The sequence below is a fragment of the Oculina patagonica genome, chromosome 8 (assembly GCF_052425735.1).
Source record: "Oculina patagonica isolate OP01 chromosome 8, crgOcupat, whole genome shotgun sequence".
NCBI lineage: Eukaryota > Metazoa > Cnidaria > Anthozoa > Scleractinia > Oculinidae > Oculina > Oculina patagonica.
Genome location: NC_135765.1, coordinates 2,068,054 through 2,091,829, shown reverse-complemented (window position 1 = coordinate 2,091,829; position 23,776 = coordinate 2,068,054). Strand labels below are relative to the sequence as shown.

General features: G+C 38.0%; 2 protein-coding genes across 3 annotated transcripts; one reads left to right on the top strand and one right to left on the bottom strand.

Annotated features, from left to right (window-relative positions):
* The first annotated feature begins 504 nt into the window (after positions 1 to 504).
* On the top strand, positions 505 to 17,435 carry LOC144662040 (uncharacterized). Of its 2 annotated transcripts, none has more exons than XM_078522774.1 (5): positions 505 to 575; positions 11,421 to 11,486; positions 15,478 to 15,846; positions 16,213 to 16,389; positions 17,175 to 17,435. In XM_078522774.1, the coding sequence occupies exons 2-5, from the start codon at positions 11,447 to 11,449 to the stop codon at positions 17,393 to 17,395; spliced, it is 807 nt and encodes a 268-aa protein (XP_078378900.1). In that variant the 5' UTR covers positions 505 to 575; positions 11,421 to 11,446; the 3' UTR covers positions 17,396 to 17,435. The 2 variants fall into 2 exon arrangements, with proteins under 2 accessions (XP_078378900.1, XP_078378899.1); XM_078522773.1 differs by lacking the exon at positions 505 to 575 and adding an exon at positions 7,001 to 7,586.
* Positions 17,436 to 19,196: 1,761 nt separating this feature from the next.
* On the bottom strand, positions 19,197 to 20,373 carry LOC144662954 (sphingosine 1-phosphate receptor 3-like). The gene has a single exon (XM_078523883.1). The coding sequence runs from the start codon at positions 20,361 to 20,363 to the stop codon at positions 19,197 to 19,199; it is 1,167 nt and encodes a 388-aa protein (XP_078380009.1). The 5' UTR covers positions 20,364 to 20,373.
* Positions 20,374 to 23,776: the final 3,403 nt, after the last annotated feature.

Sequence of the window (23,776 nt, the reverse complement as noted above, 5' to 3'; positions counted from 1 at the left end):
GCCTTAAAATTTTACATAAAGATGTTTTTATTAACAAACTTTCATTATAAAATATTTTTCAACCTTTGTTTATTTAGTGCAAAAGCTTTCATAACTCCATGAGTCAAGTCTAACTGATTCAATGGTTCATTTTTTTTTACGAAATCTGGACGGAATTTCAAACAACGATTTTTCTTATTGTGGCGACACCCCACCCCACCCCACCCCCAGCCAATACCCTGACTGAAAAATTATCAATTTCACACCTCATATCTTTATTTGAAGTGACACTTTTTTGACGTATAACACTGAAAATTCAGTTGATTTCAAGAGAGCGCAAAGCAAACGTGTTATCCACTATCATATGTGACAGAATTCGGAAATATATTACAAGCAACATATATGCCACGCCGGTTTCATTTAAGGTGGCTTGAAGAAAAGCCACTCAAAGACATGATTGACACGGACTGAAAATTATACCAGGTATTGAATACAAATACTTAAATAGTGGTGTTTCTCTTACTGTTTCTGGCATTGAACGTTTGACTGGCGTTGAACGGCTGACGGAGTTTAAAACCCGCTAAAGAAAGATTCAGGTTAGTGCTTGTTTTTACTCCTAAACCCGCTCGTTTAAAAAACAAAAGGGAGAAACAGTTGACAATCAACCTTGCATTACCTGAGACGTAACCTTCAGTTCAGTGACAAGATTTATATCATGGTGGCACAAAGGCAAGCTCATAAATAGGAGACACACTGCAACGAAAAGATGTATCGCATTGTAAAGCAGCTTGTAAATCAGCTTCGTGGTAAAAAAAAATGAAAATTTGATAATGTTGCGTGCGATCTAGAGGTTTTTGTGCGATTGAACGAGAGTAGACATTTATAGAGAGACAACTATTAAGATGTACATATGATATTTATTTATCAACATGACCAGTTTCCACTGACCGTTTTTACAATCATTGCAAAAAGTGGTGAAGCTCTATTTTTCATAGCATGTTACAGCCGGCAGTATTTCATTCAAGTTGCATTGCAACCACACTTTTGAGACAGGTTACGTGAAAGGTTTGCTGGTGTAAACAACGCCTTGTTGGAAAATAATTCACGGCGAGTCGCGGACTGAATTGTATAAACGACCAGGAAAGTTTCACTGGGTGAAACAAATACTAGTTTTGACGAAACACCAAAGAAAGAATTGTATGTATATTAGGTGGTTTGATTTTCATTGCCGGATTGAATTTAGCTGCATTTTTTTCTCCCTTCTTCGGCCGTAGACTCCATTCGCGAAGGTATCGTATGCATTCCTTTTCGCTGAGAGTTAGTTTGCTGTTCAATCGCATTGCTTATTTTAAGAAAAAGCTCGTTTACATTCCTGCGGCGGAGGTGCCAAAAATAATGTTAAGTCTGTTATAGGAACACAGGAAGGAATTACGGAAAACAATGATTTTGCTATAACAGGTGGTGTCAAGGTGGTGAAACCCTTCCCTGTGATCAGGCCAGTTTTTCCTCGCACTTGTATTCTCTATAGGGGGGTATGCGACCATGTAAGAGAGCATGCACGGAAAAGTTCACCGCAGTTTACCACAGATCACCGCCTGAAGTGTATTCTTTTGTCCTGGAGGTCAGTGTTAACGTTAGGTTTTGAACAAAAAGAGATTCCTGGATCTGGTCCCTCACTTAAAAATTTTATGGGGTCCTGATAGTCTCAGTAGGGTAAATTTCTACTTGTTAATTTGCGTCCGTCGGCAGTGCTCTTAAAATATTTTGCTGGAAATTCTGCTAGGACATATCGATCCTGCTCTGATACGGCTAGGTGGAGTATTGCCTTATAAGCCTTTGTTATCCGAATTTCAGTGAAAGCAATACCCAATTTGTAATTTTGCCGAATTTTTTGTGTGTAAATACAAATGATTGTGGTTTGTAATCTTTGTTTTTTTTTATCATTGGTTAACTACAAACTGGTTGCTATTTCTTTCGCATTTTTTTATAATAATCGTTATTTCGTGTTTATACTTGATACTTTTCATTACAATCATCGGTTTTAAAATTGTTTTAACTACCGACTTTTTGTTTAATTTTTACTGCTCGTAATTATGTCGCAGATTTTATCTTAGCTTCCCCCCCAGTCTCCCCCCCCCCCGACAAGCGATTCCCCCCCCCCCCCCCCAGCAAAAAAAAAACAAGATATTTTCCCAAGGCCTCGCGAGGATTCTGAAAAAATGTAGGAGAGAAATCTGCTGAGCAAACGGGCACGCGAGGCGGTTAGCTCAGCTCGTTTTCGCATCATTTTCATGCAAGGGCAATATATATTTTCCAGCCTCAATTCATCTTTTCTTACAAGCATTTGTTAAAAAATTCCTGCGGTTGTTGACAGGAGGGAGATGTAATGTGGTGAATTAGTAAAACTGTAAAATCAGTCATAAACTGAACTTGTCAGTATAAATTTCTCGTCGCATTTTGTAATAACGCGCACGTCGCAAATTGTAGTTATTATATAACCTCGCTGTCGCAATTTGTAATAAACCGGACTGTCTCGACTGAATTATAACGACAGATTGTCATATTTTGTAACATAAACGTAATATAAGGTCTTTTACTTGAAGAAGCAGTTATTGAGAAATTTTGTGTTCTTTTCTAAAGACTTAACAGGTGAATTACAAACTTGGATACTAGGCAAATAATTTACTGATTAAATCTGAGTGTTGTATAACTTTGTTAGTAAGCGCCAGTGTTTGCGCGATTTTAGTTTCCAATCATTTGTCAACCCTTGCTCAAGTCCACTGACAGGGGAAAAAATGACAGGGAAATATGCAAACTTTCAAGGAAAGCTACAACCCATTGAATGCTATGATGGTCGGTAACGTTATTGCAATTAAAAATATTTTTTAGAATTTGCAAGTCAGTATTTGGGGAATTATTTGACATGTAATAAATTCCCGTGCCCAACACTATGGGCCCAAAAAATCAATGTGGTCCATTGCAGTGGAACCCCGATAGAACGAAGTGCCAATTAAAGAAATAGGAAATAGGAGAAATGGTTCGTCATAACGAGGATTCATTATTAACGAAACCTTTTTATAAAGAATTTGTGGAAAAACGACCAAAATATTAAACGAGGATCGGGTTACACTCGGGATCGTCTTGTCGAGGTCACGTTCTTTTTTCTTTTCTTTTTGATTTTCTTTTTTACTTTAACTTTGGCCTGGTTGCAGAATATTGTTCGTTACACGAATTGCACCCGGCGGGGACTTCGTTTTGAAGGAGATTGTTGTATCGGGGTTGGTTGGTTGGTTGGTTACAATGATTAAAACATTTCAAGAGCAGTTTTGAACTGAGTGTCGCAAAACCAAAACAAAAGAAATCACTCTAGCCACTCTAGCCGATCACAAAGGACGCAAACAATCCAGTGATCCAGTCGACATGTAGCCGGTGCTAAGCGCAGGAAAAACGTGCGCGATCGAGTCATGATTGTTCTGAGATTCTTAAACCAATCACGATGTTACACGAACCAACTCCAACAAAATTCGGGCAACAATGTTGCCGGTTTTTTAATCTCTTTCAAATTCCTGCAACATGTTGCCACAACAAACTGTTGCGTCAAAAATCGTCCAGCGCGCCATGTTACACGACGTCGATTTTTAACGCAAATGTTGCGTTAAAAATTAAATCGTCGTTAAAAGTCGTCCCGTGTAATATCACCTTAAGTGAAGTAATACATAACCAAAGCAAATGTGAATAACTTTTGGAAACCACTCTGACACATGAATGACACAAGAGAATATTATGATGACAGCAATATTACTGTTTACCAGCCGTTTTAGACATTATTACAAAATACGACAACAATATGTTATTTCAACTTACGACACTTTTAAATATTATTACAAATTTCGACATTATGTTATTACAGTTTGTAGATTGTTCACAGCCCTCTATTTTTTCGTAATTTTTTTGATCGAATAAGCGCGGGGAAAGAACGGCGAGAGAACTTGATGCTCGCTTCGCTTGCTTCCGCCCCCTCCCCCCCTCTCCCCCGCGCTTCGCGCTCCCCCTCGCTCGCCGATTCTCCCGCTTTTTTTTTGCTTTGACAAATAGAGGGGATGTGGACAGTCTATACAGTTTGCGACAGGGGTGTTTTACAAAATGCGACAAGCGTTTTTACAATTTACGACGATTATATTACTATCAAGAGAAAATACTATCCATAACAATTTTTTTTTTTTTTTTTTTTTTTTTTATATTTTTAAGGGGGGGGGGGGGGGGGGGGGGGGTTTAAAAAAAAAAAAAAAAAGAGTTAAAAAAAAAAAAAAAAAAAAAAAAAAAAAAAAAAAAGAGGAAAAAAAAAAAAAAAAAAAAAAAAAAAAAAAAAAAAAAAAAAAAAAAAAAAAAACCCCTTTTTCCAAAACAAAAAAAAACAAAAAAAACACAAAAAAATAAAAATATTTTTAAACAGAGGCTGTTTTTCCGAAACAAAGCACAGAGTCAATACCACTGAAATTTGAATAGGTGGGGTTTTTTGTCTCAGTCATGCATGTTAAGAACATGTTAATAGAAAATTTTTGCGCGATCAACAGTTTATAATTTTCATGTCGTCGGATAAAATGCAAGAATTCCTTACTGTGTTTTACAGCCGGAATGAAAAAGATCAATTGGAAGGAAGCGAGGCTGTTCTCGTCCCCAGAGCTACTCGTTTTTTGTGGTTGTTTCGCTGACCACGTGACTAAATGATACGAAGAGCATGATCTGGGGACGAGAATAGAATGAAAATTAGAACAAGTGAAAACTCATTATTCTGCGTCAGTGTGAGGTGAAAGCGAATTTTAACAATTTGCGTGTTTAGCTGTCTGTCTAATTACTTTCGCTAGCGTGGTTGCTTTAGTTTTGTCGACAGCTGTCGTTGGCCCTTCACCTTGACTCGATACATTTGGAGGCAAACGGCACGGAAAACGTGGAATGTTTAGTGGAAAAACAATGACATGTCTTACACGAGTTAAAGTTCAAGTTTATGGCGACATTCATAACTTATAATATTAAATATGAGAAGAAGAAAGAAATATAAGGAAATGCTAATCAGTGAATACATTTAAAATCCCTGAACCCATAAATTTGACGTTAAAAACTTTCCCTAAGTTTTAGATAAGAGTGAGAGATGGGTATGGAAGGAACCCTGAATAAAGAGTCAATAAACTGTCTCGCATTTTAAAAACATGTCAATGTTATTCTGCGTTATCGTGTTATTCTGTAATAGAAACGGAATCAATGGCCGCCAAAATATATTCAAAAAACGCGATATTGTTTATGTGTGGGTTTTCAAAAAATAATTAAGAAGAAAACATACGATGCTAATGACAAAAGAGATAACAGAATCAGGGCCCTGACCTTCTAGTAGTCATTTCCAATAATATTTTCCCCAAATAATGAAGATGGTAAATTTTAAGCTCCGTGATAAATAATAAACATGAAATGTTCATTGAAATGATATAATAATATGTCATGAGCGTGGCACAAAGAAAAAATCTTATTTACTACACACTTCGACATTGCTGATCCTAGCAGTAGGCAGGACGCGTGTCACATATGAACCTAATAAAATGCATCTTTAATAATTTTCCTATATGTTAATTTCATCGTTAGAAAGGTTGAGCGCTAGCGACTTTGTCGACCTACATTTCTCTCGCGACATTTCAGTTCTCGAAACTGTGACAAGTCCTGGCTAAGTTTATTAGTTTCAAACAAAAGAGGGATACTATACGAGGAATAAATTTCTTTACTTAGGGTTGCATTCTTCTTTGTCGTTCTTTTTATAGCTTGTTTTCGCTTCCCGAGAACTGACAAGGGATACCAAGAACTTTAAAAAAATTTAAGAGTCTAATCGTGAGCAAACTTAGCAGTACTGCCTGCACTAAGGGAAACTTTTCACCTGATCCGCTGCAGCCGCCATTGTTGATTGTATATGTCTTAGTTATTCACCCACTTACGAGGGCCGTACTGGGCGAATATTGTTCCAAGGTCTTAAACAGCATTACCAATTACAGTGGCGTCTTTACAAAAACCACTTAGCGTCGCTATTAGCTCCCAATACGACCCAAAAGAGCTTGATTAATAAGAGATTTATTAGAACGAGGATGTATCAATAAAAAAATGAAATGAAAGCGTGAAATCACGTCAGAAGAAGAGCAAAAGGGTTTTCGGATAAAAAACAGCTTTTAAATATACTTGCACGTGTGTCGTATCCTGAATTGAACCACCGTAAAATCTCTATTAGTCTCCCGCCCCTCGCCCATCCTCTAAGCCCCCCCCCCTCTCTAATAACCCCCCCCCCCCCAGTCTGGAAGCTAAATTTTTGAAATAACCCCTAGACTCCCTAACTACATGGTAAATCATGACAAGTGATGAAAAAGAAAACAAGGAAACTCTACGCTCATCCATCACATATGTTCTCGTTATTGTTGCTATTCTGTGAAAATGTTACCGAACAGCACTAAAACATTAAAAAGTCCACTTTACAGTCAACTCTCGCCTTGCGGAGACCTCGCTATTAGGGACACCCGCTATTACCGACAAGAATTGAAGTCCCGGGGAATAAGAATTACTGAAAATAACTCCCGCTACTTCGGACTTTCTCTATTACGGACACCAAATTGTGGTCCCGAAGGTAGTCCGTTATAGTGAGAGTTGACTGTATTCTTTTATATGTGCCCCAACTTGTATTGTGATTTGAAATAAACCCCCTAGGGGGAGGATTACGGTAAATGGTCTATTAGACATTTCCCGAGCTGTAAGTCATCTAATAGCGATGAAAGAGATATAACCAGTCCAATACTCCCTTTAAAGATATCAGACCGGCATGATCAGTTTAGTTATTGAGTTCTGAACTGAAAAGACCTCCCTTTTACGCGTGGGAGAAGTGCATGACGAATCCAACAAAAATTTGTGTAGGAGGCAGACTCAGCTGTCTGTGTATAAGTTAATTGCACGTTAATTAGCCCCCCAAAATCGCCTCATTTTTGTGCCTCGTCATGCAAAAGAAAAATTACTATGCTAGTTGGAAATAAAATGGTACCTTCGACTTGCTATCACTTACACCTCTCAACTAATTGCTTCGTAATACAAAGCGGCGCGAAATATTTCGAATGCTCGGCTTTGTCAATTTAGCTACCATGGAAACATTGTGTTCGTTTTGTCGCATTTCACCTTGGCTCTCAGACGGGAACACCGGCTAAACTCACGCGAATAGTGACGGACGCTACTGACCTTACACGTGCACTTTCAGATAATCATCTGGTGCAATCATTTGAGTGCTCTCAGTCATCACGAAAACTTCTCAACAGAAAATATAAACTTGGTGAGTTTTGTTTCTCTGAAAACAGCCGTGACTCAACAGTACAAAAAATAACCTGAATTGAAAGAGCCGTCGAGTACCTTCATTTCGTGACACTCGCTAGACATTGTTTGATTGGCATTATGAGTGATTGACGCCCGGCCGCCAGACACGGAACGAAACAAGACGAAACGGAACTTAACTGAGATACACTTTTTTATCAGTTTTGCGAAGCCTACACGCCACGAGGGAGGCCAACTCACAACTCTATACACAACTGTTCTAAGTAAGTTTTGAACTTATAGATTTGTTTTTACTTATATCTTTCAATGTGTAGCATCGCTGTATAATTTTAATTACTTTTTTTGTAGTATTTTGCATGCAAGCCCGTAAGGCAAGTCAAAATAAAAAATGGCGAGTAAACCTGTACAGAAACACATTTAAAATATCTAAAATAAGAGATTATTATTTGACGTTTTTTTTTGTACAAAATTCAGACTTTGAGTTTTGTTTTGCGATGAGCAAGAAAGGATTACGGCTAGATTGTTTTAAATGGTCAGTCACCGGGTACGAAATATATCGCGTGATACAACTAAAAAAATATCGTGAATTATTTGTACTATTTTTTTTTTTTTATTTTTTTTTATATTATTGTTCCTAAATAAAAAAAACAAAAAAAAAAAAAAAAAAAAAAAAAAAAAAAAAAAAAAGAAAAAAAAATTAAAAAAAAATTTATTTTATTTTGAGAAGTCTAGCTAATTCATTTAACTTAACGCAGACTATTTTGCATCGTAGTCGATGGAGCTTGTGTCAGTGTAAAATGGTTTTACGTCAGTAGCCTGTTCCAGGCGTTCTGTTAGTTGGGGCGAAGTGGAAAAACGGGATAAGTGCGAAGAACAGCGTGAGTGGAAAAAAGGCGAGGGGTTTTGTCGACGGAATGATACTTCAGAAAACAAGGAAGTGATTTAATTCATAATTTCATTTCGAGAATTTCGTAACCAACAGATTTTCAAATACAGAATACTGATAGATTTTTATCCTGATTAAGGTTAGTAGTGGGAATTTTAACTGAAATAAAGCTTAGTTTTTTTTTTAAGAGTCTTGAATAAATTGTTATTTAAAATAACTGTGTTAAAGTTAAACTTCCTGTAAGCGACCCTCAAATTAACTTCCTCATTTTTGTAAGTCAAAATGGTTGCTCGCTCAATTCGGGCTTAGGTTTATTTGCTTCATTGATAAATTCGTCCTTTCCTAAAATGGAGACCTGTGTATATCGTATCAAACTGTGGGAAGCAACGTGTGCGCAAAAAAGAAAATAGAAAATAGAAATTCCTTCTCAAGAGCCATTCGCAACTGAAAAGTTGTAGTATGTGATTAATTATGATTAATTAATTATTGTTATTTGGGAAGGAAGACTTTGTCCTCTTCCTTCTCGAAATGTTTTGATATACTTGTGCTGTTTTTTGCTGTTTAAGTTAAGAAGCAGCTCATGTGTAAAAGAGGAAATGAATGGGGGTACGCGAATCTATCGATCCGTGCTCATTTTTAGCCCAAAACGTCGATCCGATAATATTTTCGTGTAAATCCGGATCCACGTTTCCTGAAAACTTTCTGTACTACAGCTTCACTTGCAAGGGACTGTACATGTTTTTTTTTAAATGACTTTTTACCAAGAAGCTTTAAACGCCAACATATCGTCAAAGGCTACAAAGATCCTTGATCCAAAGCTTCGTTTAACATCCACGATCCACGATCCACGTTCCACAATCCACGTTCCACGATCGAACTTCAATACAGGCAGAGTCTGGAATTCGGTCAGAGTCTGGAATTCGTGATTCGCCGTATTTTCGAAATTCGCAAATCCCCTTTATTTATCGTAAAAGTCCGTTATCCGTACGCTTTTTATACGATCCGCGAACCTATTCACTCCCCTTTGTAAAAATTCGGTGCTTTTAATCGACTTTTCATCTTGTCATCTCTGGAATTGCTCATAATTGTCTCGTTTACATTTCATTGGATGGCGGTTCAACCTTCAATTACAAAGATAGAGAACAAAAATTCGGAGCAAAACTCCACAACAGAAATGCGTCTGTTGATAAAATTTATTTTTCAAGTCTGTTACTAATCCAACAATGCTACAATGTTGTCTAAAGAGTGAATATAGCAACTTGTTATGTGGATTGTTCAACTTTTGGGAGGTTTCAAAATAAAAGGAAAATCATAAATGCACGTGCTAGCTGTTTAACGGATCGCGCGCTTGGAGAGGCTTTATGCACTTAACAGGAAAAATTTCGGCGGCATCTTTCGCTAATCGAAATTTGCCATTTCAAATAAAATTAAAAACTAAATTAATTTGTTATTATTTCTGCTAGGATCGGAGTCATTTGGGATAGCTATAAATAACAGAAGTCAGTTTAAAATCAATTTAGATAGTCCAATTTTTAATTTTATTATGTTATTTTTCTGGTGCCGGTCTTTTTCCCCAATCTCTTTTTCGTCCCTTCACTTTTTTCGTTGCGGAATAAATTACTTTGAGGTGCGTCTTTTTTCTTCTTGTTCTGTTCCAGTATTGAACTGCTCGTATTCCAGACGTTAAACACTTCCTGAGCTATTTTAAAAGAAAATATTTTGCATTAGTTGTCGGCTAGCTCTGGTTTACTAGTCATTTAATTGCTTTTCTCTTAGCCACCTGCAAAATCGTATTATTTTCCTATTGTACCTGTTCTCTAGCTATTTGTTTTGCCCGACATGTCTAAGATAATGGTCACTAATTCTTTCAAAAATGTCTGGAACTGATTCGGTGAAAAGCGGCACAAAGCCTTTGATCCAACGCTTTGTCTTCCACTAGAACTTTCCCTGATATTGCCCTTTGCATGCTGCTTGGTTTCGCCACGACACTTCAATGTCAAGGCAAAAAAACGTTGTCGCACACGCGAAGCCAGTAATAAAATTAGCACCTTTAACAAAGCAATGTTGTTGTTATGTAAAACATTATCCGCGGTTTAACTCACAAAAACCATTCAGTGATAAATTATATCTTTCATTTGCAAATTGCTATCCACAGAGAACAAATTATCATCCCCTTTAGTTTCTTCTTCATAAATACATAATACTCAATACACCGACAAAGTTAAAGTGGTGATCCTTTGAAGTGCCGCTTAATCGTTTGATTGGTTTAGTCAGGAGTGATTGACAGCAGTTTCTTCTTCTATTTCAATGTGTAGACATGTTTTCACATAAAACGAGACAATAGTTTCAAAATAGATATATTTTTATCAATATCCCGGAACCTCAAACAAAACACTCGGTAAGTATCACAGATTTACTCGATACGTTTTGAACCTAAGAATTTTTCTTACTTTTAACATGTAGACATATATAGTCAACGATATTTCTTGTCTATTTTGTAGATCTGCTGTTCATTTCTTCTAAGCGGTAGCCTAAATTCCAGCCGCCTCTTCTGGCCCCGCTTGTAACTCCCAGAGTAGACAACTGACTCATTCTAATCTTCTGGTTTTGAACTAAAGCTAAATAAACCCGCATCACAATCCACACTTTTCACATTCCCCGCAAAGTTTAATTCTTGTCACTGGTATAGCTACCAATTCTAAACTCTTTTTTAACACTTTCCGCCCTGAGAACATTGTCATTCCCTCACAGAACAATTAAAACTAATTTTTCTTCGACTGACGTTAATTCTGACTGACATAAATTGGCTAGAACGCCGACAAGCCGCCGGGTAAACGTCTGTTTTGCCGCTTCTACAGACAATAAATAACTTTCTGATTCCGGTTAAAATTTTAACTATCAACTTTATTTACAAAGCTCAAACATTGAACCAAGCATTTCATAGTATAAAACTGAAATGGGCAGCGGGTTTACTATCCTGTGTATAGTAAGGGGACGGCTGTACACAGGCTACGGGTTTATGAAATTCCCGAACTAAAATTATGAAAATTGAAATGCGGGGCTCTTAGCTTCAGGCACGCTTACAGGTGAAAAGACAAACTTTTATCCTAGTCATAACATTTGCTACTACAATTGATATACAAAACAGCCTTTGTATCATTCGACCCTTCACCGCGCTATTGCTAATACTTAACTCTTTCTTGTTAACTAGCCCGGTTTAAGACAGAATAAAGTAAAATGAGGCACAGGGCGCCGCTGTGGTGGATCTGCATTTTCTGTAAGTATATATTATCGCAATTCCATCCACTTATCTACCCATAGTTAGCTATGATCTAGCCAACAAATGCAAATAGTTTGCGTGAAACCACAGGTGTCTTAGGCCCGGTTCAGACGCCGATCTTTTCATGAGCCGAACCTAATTCCTTGAATTAAGTACATGAAAAGATCGGCGTCTGAATCAAATTAGACGGCTATCATTTGGAACGGCTCACCCGTTCTTCCCGCCTGGCTTGGCCGAGAATTTCGCCTGTGGAACGCCTTTGGAACGGCTTTGATTCAGACGCCGTACTTTTCATGTGCCGATCCTAAATCATAAATTATTATAATGTATTTTGCCAGCAGTTTACCTCAATTATTGGAACTGTATTAGGAACGGCCAAAAAGTACGGCGTCTGAATCAAGAGGCGTACTTTTGTCAATTTGGTCGGTCCAAATTCGATTTGAGCTCGGCTCATGAAAAGTACGGCGTCTGAGCCGGGCCTTAACGAATGTAAATAGTTTGCGCGAAACCACAGGTATCTTAAGTTAGATGTTTAAGTGTCTGTACTATTTTAAAAACTCCACAATTTCAATTTTTATTTACTAAGTGAATGATGATTTAAATTAAAACCGAAATATTGCCTCATGTTGATCCGTACTTACTCTGATAATATCACTATGAAGTTATCACTTTTGGGGTTAACCGGCTTTTATCCTCTGTAAGACAGATTTTCTGCGGGTTGTTTCAATACAGGTAGCGCAGGCTCAATTTACTGTACTATGTTATTACGTAACAGTCAAAATATAGCGATTTGTATGAGGATAAACGGTTGTATTCTAAAAACCTGAAATAGCTTACTTAGCGTAAGTTGGTCAGTCAATTTGTTCCCGGTGATGTTTCTTTTTGGGTTGTTTTTAGTTCCACTGCTTCGCCCTGTATATATCCTTTGAGCGCAAAGAAATGGAACAAACCCATTATGGGTTTCTGATGGAACTGAAAACCCTCTATTAAATAGCCATCATAGATAGACCCAGAAACCTCACTGGGACATGGCAAATTGAAAGACGACTTAAGCCAGGTAAGCTGTTTTTGTATTACAAACTCGTTGATATTTTCAGGTTTTAGAACACAACTGTTTCTGCCCATACAAATCATTATTTCGACTGTTACGTAATATCATAGTATGTTATTTAAATAGCAAAAGCTCACGACTGGTTTTCAGACCATTACAGAGGCCCTGTTAGGGTTTTGTATACATGTCTCCCGTCTCAATTTCAAAGCTTGTCATGTCGCAACTAAGAATGGTCCGCATGTCGCTGTCGCTATTTCGTCATTTCGTCTAAAGACGGACGCGAGTAACAGAGCAGAAGTTTCTCAGATATTTTAATTTCTCAACCAATTAAAAAAATGCGTGGGTAACCGAGGTACACAGAGCAGAAGTTTCTCTAGTATTTTCAGGGGCACCTAACGAGAAAATATTACTATAGGTGTCGGAATATTGTTTTTACGTTAAAAGTGTCCTTTTTGTGCGAATTAAAGCCTTGTTTTTAAACGCTAAGAAAAGTGTATCTTTTCGGATACGCTAGCTGAACTTAATTCAAACTTCAGAAATTTTAGCGGAGCTCTACAGCGGCCCGCAGGGCCGCAGAGCAGAGCACCATACTCATGAAAGAAGGAACACTATCGAAATGAGTTTTCATGGTCAACATGGATAGCGGCATGGTTCGCGGGCGCGTACGGCGTACGGAGTCGCGCAACATGGCCGCCATCGGCCGCCATAGTTTGATGGTAGAAATAGTGAAGCAAGATGGCCGTATAAAGGCGGCCGTATAAAGGCGGCCTTTAAAATTTAATGAGGTTTGAAAAGAAAAACAAGAAGCAATGAAACAAAATGTGGCTGAAAATTACGTGTAGAAAGTAATCGACCGCCAAAAAAGTGGACATTGAGAGCCATAATCGATCGATGACATTCGTGTCTATCTGTAAAGCCAGCATCGTACATGAAGGAGCATTCGAAAGCTAAATCGGGTTGATAGAATAAACAAACCATTTTATTGCTACGGGGTAAAAAAAAAAAAAAAAAAAAAAGGAAAAAAGAAAAAAAAAACTTGACCCTATGGGATTTGAACTCACGACCTCCGGATCCGCAGACTAGCACCTTACCGATTGAGTAATCCGACAGACTCTGTAATGCACGTTAATTGAATATATCCTATATCAATGTAATAGATATTGTGGAGTCTACTAAACTGCTGCGAAACTATAACAGATCGCGAAACTATTTTCTATTGCTAGAAAGCAGATAATTTACTGTACTCTAAAGTAATTTTTCGTGCCATGAGTAATGATTTTGCCCCGCTTTAAGATTATTATTTCTGTCGTACTGCTGACATTCGGTTTAACCGTGAGCTATTTAAATTTGTCTTGAACCTATAAACCGCCATAAACATTAGTACTTTGGCCGCTTATTCACTAGAATGAAAACATGGTAAGCTCCAGTGAAAATTAAATAAATGGGGAGCTCCGCTTTTAGGCTTGCCTAAATCTATATATTAGGTCTGCTGGGTGCCCCTGTATTTTAATAAGGCAGTTCATTTTTTCAATATCTGGACCAATTAAAAACGAGCAGGAGTTCTCGACCAATTGAATGAACTAAGTAAACGGAGCAGGAGTTTCTCGTGCATTTTGAAAGAGCAATTATTTGACAGATAAAAATACGATGTGTCTAACTTTAGAACACAATAGACGTGAGTAACCTAGGTACACAGAGCAGAACTTTCTCCGGTATTTTAAAAACGTAGTTAATGTTTTTTATGTCTCGACCAATTAAAAATGACGTGACTAAATTAGGTACACAAAGCAGAAGTTTCTCGGGCACTTAAAACTTAACGGTGTTTTAAATTTTTCGACCAATTAAAAAACGACTTGACTCTAAGCAGTAGTTTTTGGGGCACTTTAATATCGCAGTAAGAAAAGGTGTTTTAAATTTTTTGACCAAATAAAAAACGACGTGACTCTGAACTAAGTACACAGAGCAGAAGTTTTTCGTGCATTTTAAGAGAGCCTTTAAAATTAATATAATTTAATTCTTTGACAGATTACGTAATTAAAAAACGACGTGTTTTCAACTGATCAAAAATTCTCGATCGCAAAACATTTCTCCACCGATTTCTCGACCTCGATGGGCGATTATTTTTGGACTGCCGTCCGCTGTTTCAGGCGTTCACTGTCAATTTTTCAAAGGTGGGTTTGATTTCGCTCGGCTAAACTGACATCTGGGCTTACTTGTCGTATGTTCTTATACTTTGCTATGCTTTATTAGGACGAAGCTGATTATAGCAGCAACATTCCCGCTCTCCCGCTCTAATGCAAACCCTCATTAGTTTAGCCTGAGTTTGTTCCTTTCAACTTTTTGTATGGAATTTACAACTTATTGATCAGCCACAGCCATAACGAATAAGGATCTGTCACCTTGTACTCTGACCCTTTATAGCGAAATACTATAGTGAGTAGGACAAGCAAAGAAAATTTTTGACTCTTTGTATTTATCCACTTTTCGACTTGATAGCTTTGTGCCCGTTAAATCTGTGGGACCTAAAAGCATGTCCTACATGCTGATGACGCAGGGGATTTGTGACTACATCAGGTTCGCCGTCGAACATTTAAGAAACCGAGAGATTCGCCATAGTGCTCTTATTTAATTCTTTCCTTCGCTGTCGCTATTTCAATAAAAGTCTGGTCATTCGTCGCCGGCATTTTGCTTCTTCCATGTCGCTGTTTAAACGCCGTGTCGCTTGTCGGAATTTACCCTAACAGGGCCTCATTATTTGAAATTGTCGGATGGCCCTCAGAAATCTGTCTACGTTTGCGGGATAACAAAGATGGGGTTTTCTCACCTTTTATTCTTGCGATTTTCTATGAACGTTTCAAACGATGAATTAGAAGTTCTCTCATTTTTTCAAAACCAACAAATGTGACCTGAAACATTTTCTCTTTTCCTCTTTTTCAGCGTTTGCCACAAACTGCCTGTCACTAGTGTGTGAAACATACGATCAGAAATGTCTAACCTCCGAATCCACCACCACTAAAAATTCCACGTGTTCCTCATTACAACAGTGTGATCACACACCTGGTACGATGCCAGCTTGTTACGCGCTGTTTGGTCAGAGCAAAGACGGCGGACTGGATGTTATCATGAAGGGATGTATACCTCAGAATGACCAACACTGCGCGTCCTCATCTGTATGCAATGGACAACGAAAGAATCTTCGTAAAATGCCATCGCTCTATTATTGCTGCTGTACAAAAGACAGATGTAACCATGATGTAGTCATGTTTATTAGCGAGGAGACGGAGGGCAAGGATTGTACATTGAAAGGTGCGAATCACAAAGTTGATACTACTGTATTTTTTAGCTATATCCTACTTGGTTTGGTACCCTGTCTACAATTAATAAACCCACACGGTGCAACTGGGTTTCTTGGTCTGATAAACTCTCTGCACCTTAACGATGTTGCGACGGAAAGACAGGTTTTTCACAACTGCGCACTTTTAGTTTCAAAGGGTTTTTGTACTTAGCTGTTTTTAAGGGGGTCACAAGTTGATTGATTGATTGATTGATTGATTGATTGATTGATTGATTGATTGGTTGGTTGGTTGGTTGATACTAGCTAGAGTAATACTACGGTAGAAGAATTGCTTAAAATTCTTTTATCAAGTTGATCTTTGTTCTTTCTGTTTTTAGATCTCAAGGATTCGATCAGACATTTAACATTTTTAATCTGGGTCCATCTTATGACAACAATGATTATCTTGAGCTTAATTGTGATTACGCTGATGGTGTGGAAATTAATTTCTTACAAACGACGAAGGAAAAACTCAAGAAACGTAAAGCATTTATCTCAAGTGGTCTGCGATAAAGGTTTGTCAGTTTAATTTTTTTTTAATTCTGTAAACGTTATGTATTGATAAAGTTCATTTGATATGTTCAAAAACACTTAACATTTAAAATGTACAGAGTGAGAATTGTAAGATCAGACGTCAGTATATTTATATTAGAGACCGTAATATATTGGTTTTCAGGTTAAATTTGTTTCCAACCTAGGTTAATCGGTTTAACCTGAAGATAATATTTTTACAACGCAATAAAATAATTTGTATTCATTAAACAGAAATCCCAATGGACCAATTTTATTTGTTTAAAGTAATTAAAAGAGTGTTATCTTCAGGTTGCAATAGATTAACCTAGGTTGAAAACAGATTAAACGTAAAATTCAATTTGACCTACAACATAAACCTTAACCTCTGATTTCCTTGTACGGTACAGAAAGGAGTTTACGATATCTCTGCGCCGCTTGGTAACCTAGCCGTTTTTCCGGGGTAAACGGCTGTTTACTCGTGTTTGTATACATTAAAAGCGCACATGGCAAACGCTTTCCGTTAATTTAATTTTTGGCGCGTGGTAAAATGCTTATATGGATCACAGACGGATTAAGACGGGGATGGTGGAGGAGGGGAGGCGAAACATTTTTGGTCCTTAGTTTCTTAAATAGGGGGGAGCCCCTACTACCCTACTGTAGGTCCACTAGGGACTACGTTTTGCACTCTTTTCAAACAGTCCTTTGCAATTTTCCACATTATCGTGTTAGAATAGAAACAGTTTAAAACTACCATTGGTCAATAACTTTAGTATCATTAACTTCCTAGGTACACGTCATTACCAGAACACCTCTCATTGGAAGAAACAAGACTTCCAGCTGATCACGTGTCTTGTACGAAGCACGTTTGGTGAAATATGGCAAGCCAGGTTACATGGTTCTAATCGAGTAGTCCGCATCCGATTATCAGCGGGCTCGGATGACGTGTATGTGTATGATAAACACGTGATGGCTAAAAACACAAACGTTAACACGACAAGAGTTGTATGAACTATAAAGAGAGGATTTTATAAGACACTAGTTTGATAAAAAGTTCCGTTGCAAGTTCAATGAAGAATAACTTCAAATTAAAGCAAAATGGTTTATATTCTAAGATAATGTAATTTATAAGAATTAATATATATAACTGATCATTTTGAAACTTTAACTTTCAATCACTAGGTATATATATCCAGTCATCGATATCATTCATTGCCGAATTGCTCCAGTTGTAAAATGTTTCAGTACTGAGAATTTATGCCATAAAAATGGCTGAGTTGTGTATCTGGGCACCGTCAAAACGGATTCTTTGTGAAGTTGAAGTTTCAATTTGACCAACGCATACAAGACATGTATATAGTTCCTACGCTCAGTGTAAGATGAATTATAATATATAGTTGCGTTCTCATACCAAAAAAGCTGCATAACGTAGTTTTTTTGCATTTCTTACATACATACGGATATGTACATCATTGATATCATCAAGATATTTGCCAGATTTATGCACAAACTACGCTCTAATAGGCCCTTATCAGCTGGGGTCACGTGACCAATCGTTACTTAAAAAAATTATATTATGGGCTATGACTTAAAAATACCAGAAATGGAAAGAGCATGTCGAAAATAGCAAATGGCCAAATGTTGCTGGAGGCCCTCCAGCAACATTTTCCATACAAATCTTTATACCGTCATAAAATCTCATTCTTTACTGTCAGGGACCTCAAACTTTTTCCCTTTTGCTATTTTTGACATGCTCTTTCCATTTCTGACATTCTTTTAGTTATAGCCCAAAAATGTATGAAAAGTGGGTCACGTGGCGGCCTGGCTGCAAAGGTCCTACTTGGTTTAAGCCTGGTTTTCACTAGCGACGCAAGCACAAGCGCGACGATACCAGCTCTTATTTCACCGTGAAAACGGCTTCGACCCAAGCAAAGTACAAGTGCATTGCATTTTAATGCTTAAGCACAAGCACAAGGATCAAAATATGTTCTTCTTGCGTGATTGCGCTTGTGCTTGCGCTTGTGCTTGCGTCGCTAGTGAAAACCAGGCTTTACTGCTCGCCAAGAATGCTTTGCATTCGTGTCCTAACGTAATTACTATGCTTACGACAAAATAAAACCGATACCTGCTTTTCTATAATAAAATTCGTATTCATTTGCATCAACAAGCGGTAGAATCCATGAAAAGTCCGCAATCTGAGAGCTTGCCTGCATGGCTAGTCTTTTACATTATAAGGCTATAAAGGACGTTGACGCGAATTTAAGGGGAGGTCCCAGGAAGCCGCACCCTTTTCGTATGGGAAATTTAAAATGAGCCATTTGAAGCCTTGACATTTTTTGTCCCATATGCTTCCAGAATGCAGAAAATATCACTTCCTAGATTTGTTAATATTCTAGTGGGCATACCCCCCGCTTCCCATATCGTTAGATTTTGCGATATTTTGTCTGCACCTGAAATTTTTCTAGACGTCAAATCTCTTCCAACTAAATATTATTCCAAATATTTGTGAAGCGCAAAATCTCTTTTCGATGAGAAGCTCCCCACCACGGCCTCCCACCTCCCCATTCTCCTTAATTCTCCTCTCAGTTGGGGTAAGCCTTAGGTCGACACTGTGAGTCTTGCCATGTAGACAGCATTTCCGAATTATTTCATTTAATCAAAAACTAGCGCGAGCGCTCACGAGTACTCCGAAAGCAATCGCGCGTACAAATACGTCATGCTGCTTAGCAATTTCCGGGACGAAAACCGCAGGCTCAGACACTTGTCGGAGAAGTGATGTCGCCATCAACTAGCACTTGTTCACCCGACTGTACTATATAGAAACACACTCCAAGTCTCCCGCGTCTTCCTGCCGCTTAACCACTTCATTTTCTTGTGAGTTTGTCTGAACTTCCCATGCCAACTTATCAAATCCCAGCTCTTCACCTCCGACTCCTTTATTCTGTGACAGCGTCCACGTAGACGCATTCCGCAGCCTCAGTCTCGTCATTACATTGCTTAGCCAACCGGTTTCTGTGGTTCCTCGATCTTCAATGGAACTGTCGCGGCGGCGGTTTTGCTTATTACAGCATGCGCAGCGTGAAACTCCTCCCCTTCCACAACAGCAGATTATGTAGGAATAAGTGCTTCTCATTTCTTTGCTGCGTAAAGCGTAGATAACCGGGTTCATGCCCGAGTTTATGAGTGCGATCATAGGAATGATCAGATCGTACGGTTCGTCTACATTGCAAGTGTCGCAGGCACAATCCACAAAGACTAGGACCAACCAAGGAAGCCAACAAATAGTGAAAACGCCTAATACGGTCATAAGCGTCTTTTGAAGACGCGTTTGGCGTTCTAGTTGCGCGTTTTGATCAACGTCTTGCATGTGCTGAGCGACTTCTCGAGCGGTTTTCTGAACATGGTGGTAAATGAGAAAATATAGGACATAGATAACAAGAAGGATGCTAATCACAAACGCGATGACAAAACGGAGATAATTTCTGCTCAAACCATTGTAAGTTCCCGAGCAAAGGTTGTCGCTTAAACAATTCCAGCCAAGAATCGGCGCGGATCCTATCGCTATAGCAACCAACCAAGTGAGTGTTACCGCTGCGATGCATCTGTGCCTGCGTTTTGGGTCGCCAAGATGGGAATGAATTGCTATCGTGGATAATTCCATGCAGCGGTCGACTGCAACAGATAACAGACTGCAAAGGGAAGCTGTCAGCGACACCACAGTTCCTCCGTATTTTAGAAACCATATCGTTTTGTGTGTTGCGTCAAATTCTAAGCCTCCAGCATACATAAACATAAACATGACGCCAGCTAGAGAGTCCGCCACAGCAAGGTTGGCGATGTATACGAAAGTTGTGGTGTGCAATTTCTTGTTTACAAGCACCGTGACTATCACTAGTAGGTTCTCAGCCATTATCAATAAACCCAGGGCAAGGCCTGCGATTTTGATCAGTTGACCATCTTCCTCCTCCTCCTCTGCCATAAGAACTGCTGATCTGGGACTGGTCAGACCCTGTTCAAGTAAAGAAGTTGTTAAAGTCGTAGACCAGCGAATAAAAAAAATATTGTATCAGAATATCAAATGAGAGTTAATATAAACATTCTATACAAGCTATAAACCAACAGGATACAAAAGAGCTGCTTTTATTACGTGACAAGAACCCTCTGGTTGCGCAACACAAGACATGCAGCCCACAATGATTGAATTCGATATTAAAACCGCGAACTGTTTTTTTTTTTGCGCAAATTTCCACTTGTCTTATTTTTTTTCTCAACTTGTCTCGGAGAATCTCAGGCAATTTCCACATTCAAATTTTTTGCCAATACTTTTGTCATTATTCTTTTTTTATAATTTTGCGCGACTTGTTAGCCAGCTGTTGTTTACCTTCGCAATAGCAAATTCATAACTAAAAATGCGCTTTCCCATTCTTTAAAAGTCAGCGTTAATGTCAGAAATTCAAAAGCAATCAGGAGATTTTAGAAAACGAAATTCAATATTTACCCAGCTTTGAACTCTCTCTTCTTTCTTTAGAGATTGCTAACTAAACCGCTTGTGGTCGCTTGTAAAAGAAACCGGCAAAAATCTGAGGAAAAAAACTGGATGAAACGTTCAAAGAAAAAGTAGCACAATACAGTAAAATGCGAAACATTTCTATGGACATTACCTGATCACGGTGTCGAAGAGGTGATACTGTCCATTGTTTGGCCGCAATACGGTTCTCTTACTTTAAAACTGGCTTACTTCAAAACAACAATAACCAATGCGTAGTTTTCTCCAAACTCGCTTAAAACACAAAGGCCTTCTTTAAACTGGTTTGCAGCAAAAGACTCCAAATTTTCAAAGAAGAACCTCTTAGTCCTCTTACTAAAAGGGTAAGAAAAACCTCTTACTTTTGAATTAACACTGCCTGTAACCTGACCGTAATAGTAGAAAACAAAACGAATACAGCTAAGCACGAAAGTGCGAAACGAATACAGGTAAACGATATTTGAAAACCTTGCTTTCAAACCACAGGAAAGAAGTGTTTCTGATAAGTTTTAAATGTCTTATTTTGATTGAAATGTTTAATAATACAAAATACTTACTACATTGCTCTGCGCTTTCTTCAAAGCCTTTCTTTAGTGCACGTTCAATTTAGTCGAAGTAAAAACTAAGTGACCGTTTATTACTAACGCGAGAGGGGACTCGAACAAGAAATTGGCAAAAATGGCTAAATTATACACGATAAAAACTCTTATATTTCATTTGATTTTCTTTGTTTGTTTTCTCCCTTAACTTAACGCACTCACAAACTGACGTCAGTGAGCAGTGCAGGTGATGCAAGTCGTTCATTTCCCGGCCATTTTGACGCGCGCGTCGCCTACAAGATGCACTAACCTAGGGAGATGGTTGTCTAGGAGATGTGTCAACTGGACAAATAATATAACAAGGGTCAGTAAATACTGTATAATTAGAGCAGTTTTCAGTTGAGTGTCGTAAAACCAAAACCAAAGTAATTACTCTGACCAATCACAAGGGACACTTACAATTCAGCAAACCAATCAAAACTCAAAGTAATTACATGTAGTCGTCACTAAGCGCACAAAAATTTGTGTGAGTAAACCCTCAATTGGTTTTGGTTTTACTTCTAATTGGCTGAGAAAGTGGCGCGATATTTTTGAGCCAATCAATAAGCGTAGTAATGCAAAAACAAAATAAAAGCAAATCACTTTCGACACTCAATTGAAAACCGCTCTATAGGCTATTATTATTCATATCAGTCAGTCACAAAAATGCTTTTAAGTTCTCATCAGTGGACTGTTTCCCGCCAAAAGTTTCTGAGCGGGCAACATCGCAAAATCTATGACGTCAGATGGTGACGAGCGCCATTTTTCAAAGTCTTCGTCGTCCCAAATAACAAAACACTTAATGACTGATCCCTACGGAAACCAGTTAATCAGGATTTTGTTTCCTTCGCCTCGGAAAACATTGAGATTTTAGGGAAACAAAACTAACTATTTCCCTTGGGAACAGTCATTAATTGGTATTGCAATGAGCTTATTGGTGAAATACATACATGTACAATCATGTTAGCCCGGTACTGTAAATGTGAGTCATTAAGCCATGAAGTGGTTTCATGAAAATTAAAACGAACGACTTTGAACAAGTCAACCATGGCATAAATGGCTACCTACTTTTAGCCATCGAGTTTATAACACAGTTGACAAGAAAAGTTAATCAAGAGGCTGTGATTGCGTTGCTTTAATTGTGTTTGGAAAAAGTAAGGAGAAAGCCAACCTCGATTCCATGGTCTTCCATTGTGGAAAGATCGTGGGAACGAGGTTAAATGAAAGAAGGAAAATCTTTATTAGAGTGTCAAAACCACACAGCTAGGGAAGATTCCCTTACAAATTTGGGACGGCGACAAATGATCAAAAGATACAAAAAGGGACAATTAAAAATATTAAAAACTGTGTAACATAAAAATTTGGTCTAAAAGTGTAAAAATCGAATTATAATTGCTAAAAAGTCTACACACTAAAAACCAACATTCCTGTTGAATGTCGACTTCAACGTTACCGATGGTTTGTACGCATTTATTAGAGGATTGTGCCTGATTGACATCATTTATGCATAAAATAGTTTCCCTTTGAGTGCCGAGAAAGCCACTCAAATCTGTGACGTTAGCAACTGGTAACAGGAAAATAATTTTGTGATGCATGGCAAATGGAGCAGTAAACTCAAAGAACAAAATTATATAAATTTTTTCCTATATTAAACACGAGTATAACAGCTTTATATAAGAACGTTTTGCATAAGGTCAGCGTTAATTTTTGAACTGAGTCAGTTGTCAAATAAATGAAAAAAGCTCAGTTTATCGACGGTTTGAATGGTAGCCTTTCAGAAACATGCGAATTATTATTATAATACGAACTGCTCTAAGATCGCGCGTATATGCAGTACCAATAATGTTTTTATTGGTACATTATTCCCATCAAATCCAAAGAGTAAATTCACCGAGCCTATCCACATTTAGTTGATTTTAGTAAGGTTGGCTGTAAACAAGTACATGTCTTGATGATGCAGACAACAAATACCGACTTTCTAAAAGCAAGTAAAATTTCAATTATACTACACTAGCTTGACGTCTTTAATTTTGAGGGTAGTCACAAGATCTTAATCTATAATCTTTTGTGAGCAATGTAAAATGTTCACTTACCTGGCTGGCAAGAGTTCTCGATCTTGGGGCCACTGATGGTTAAATGCCGTTATGTGAACGAAGGTTTAGCTTTGTTGAATGTCGACTTCAACTTAACGGATGGTTTGTACGCGTTTATTAGAGGGTTGCGCCTGACTTAGCACCGTTCATGCATAAACACATTTTCCGTTTTAAAAAATGTTATTTTGCAATAAAG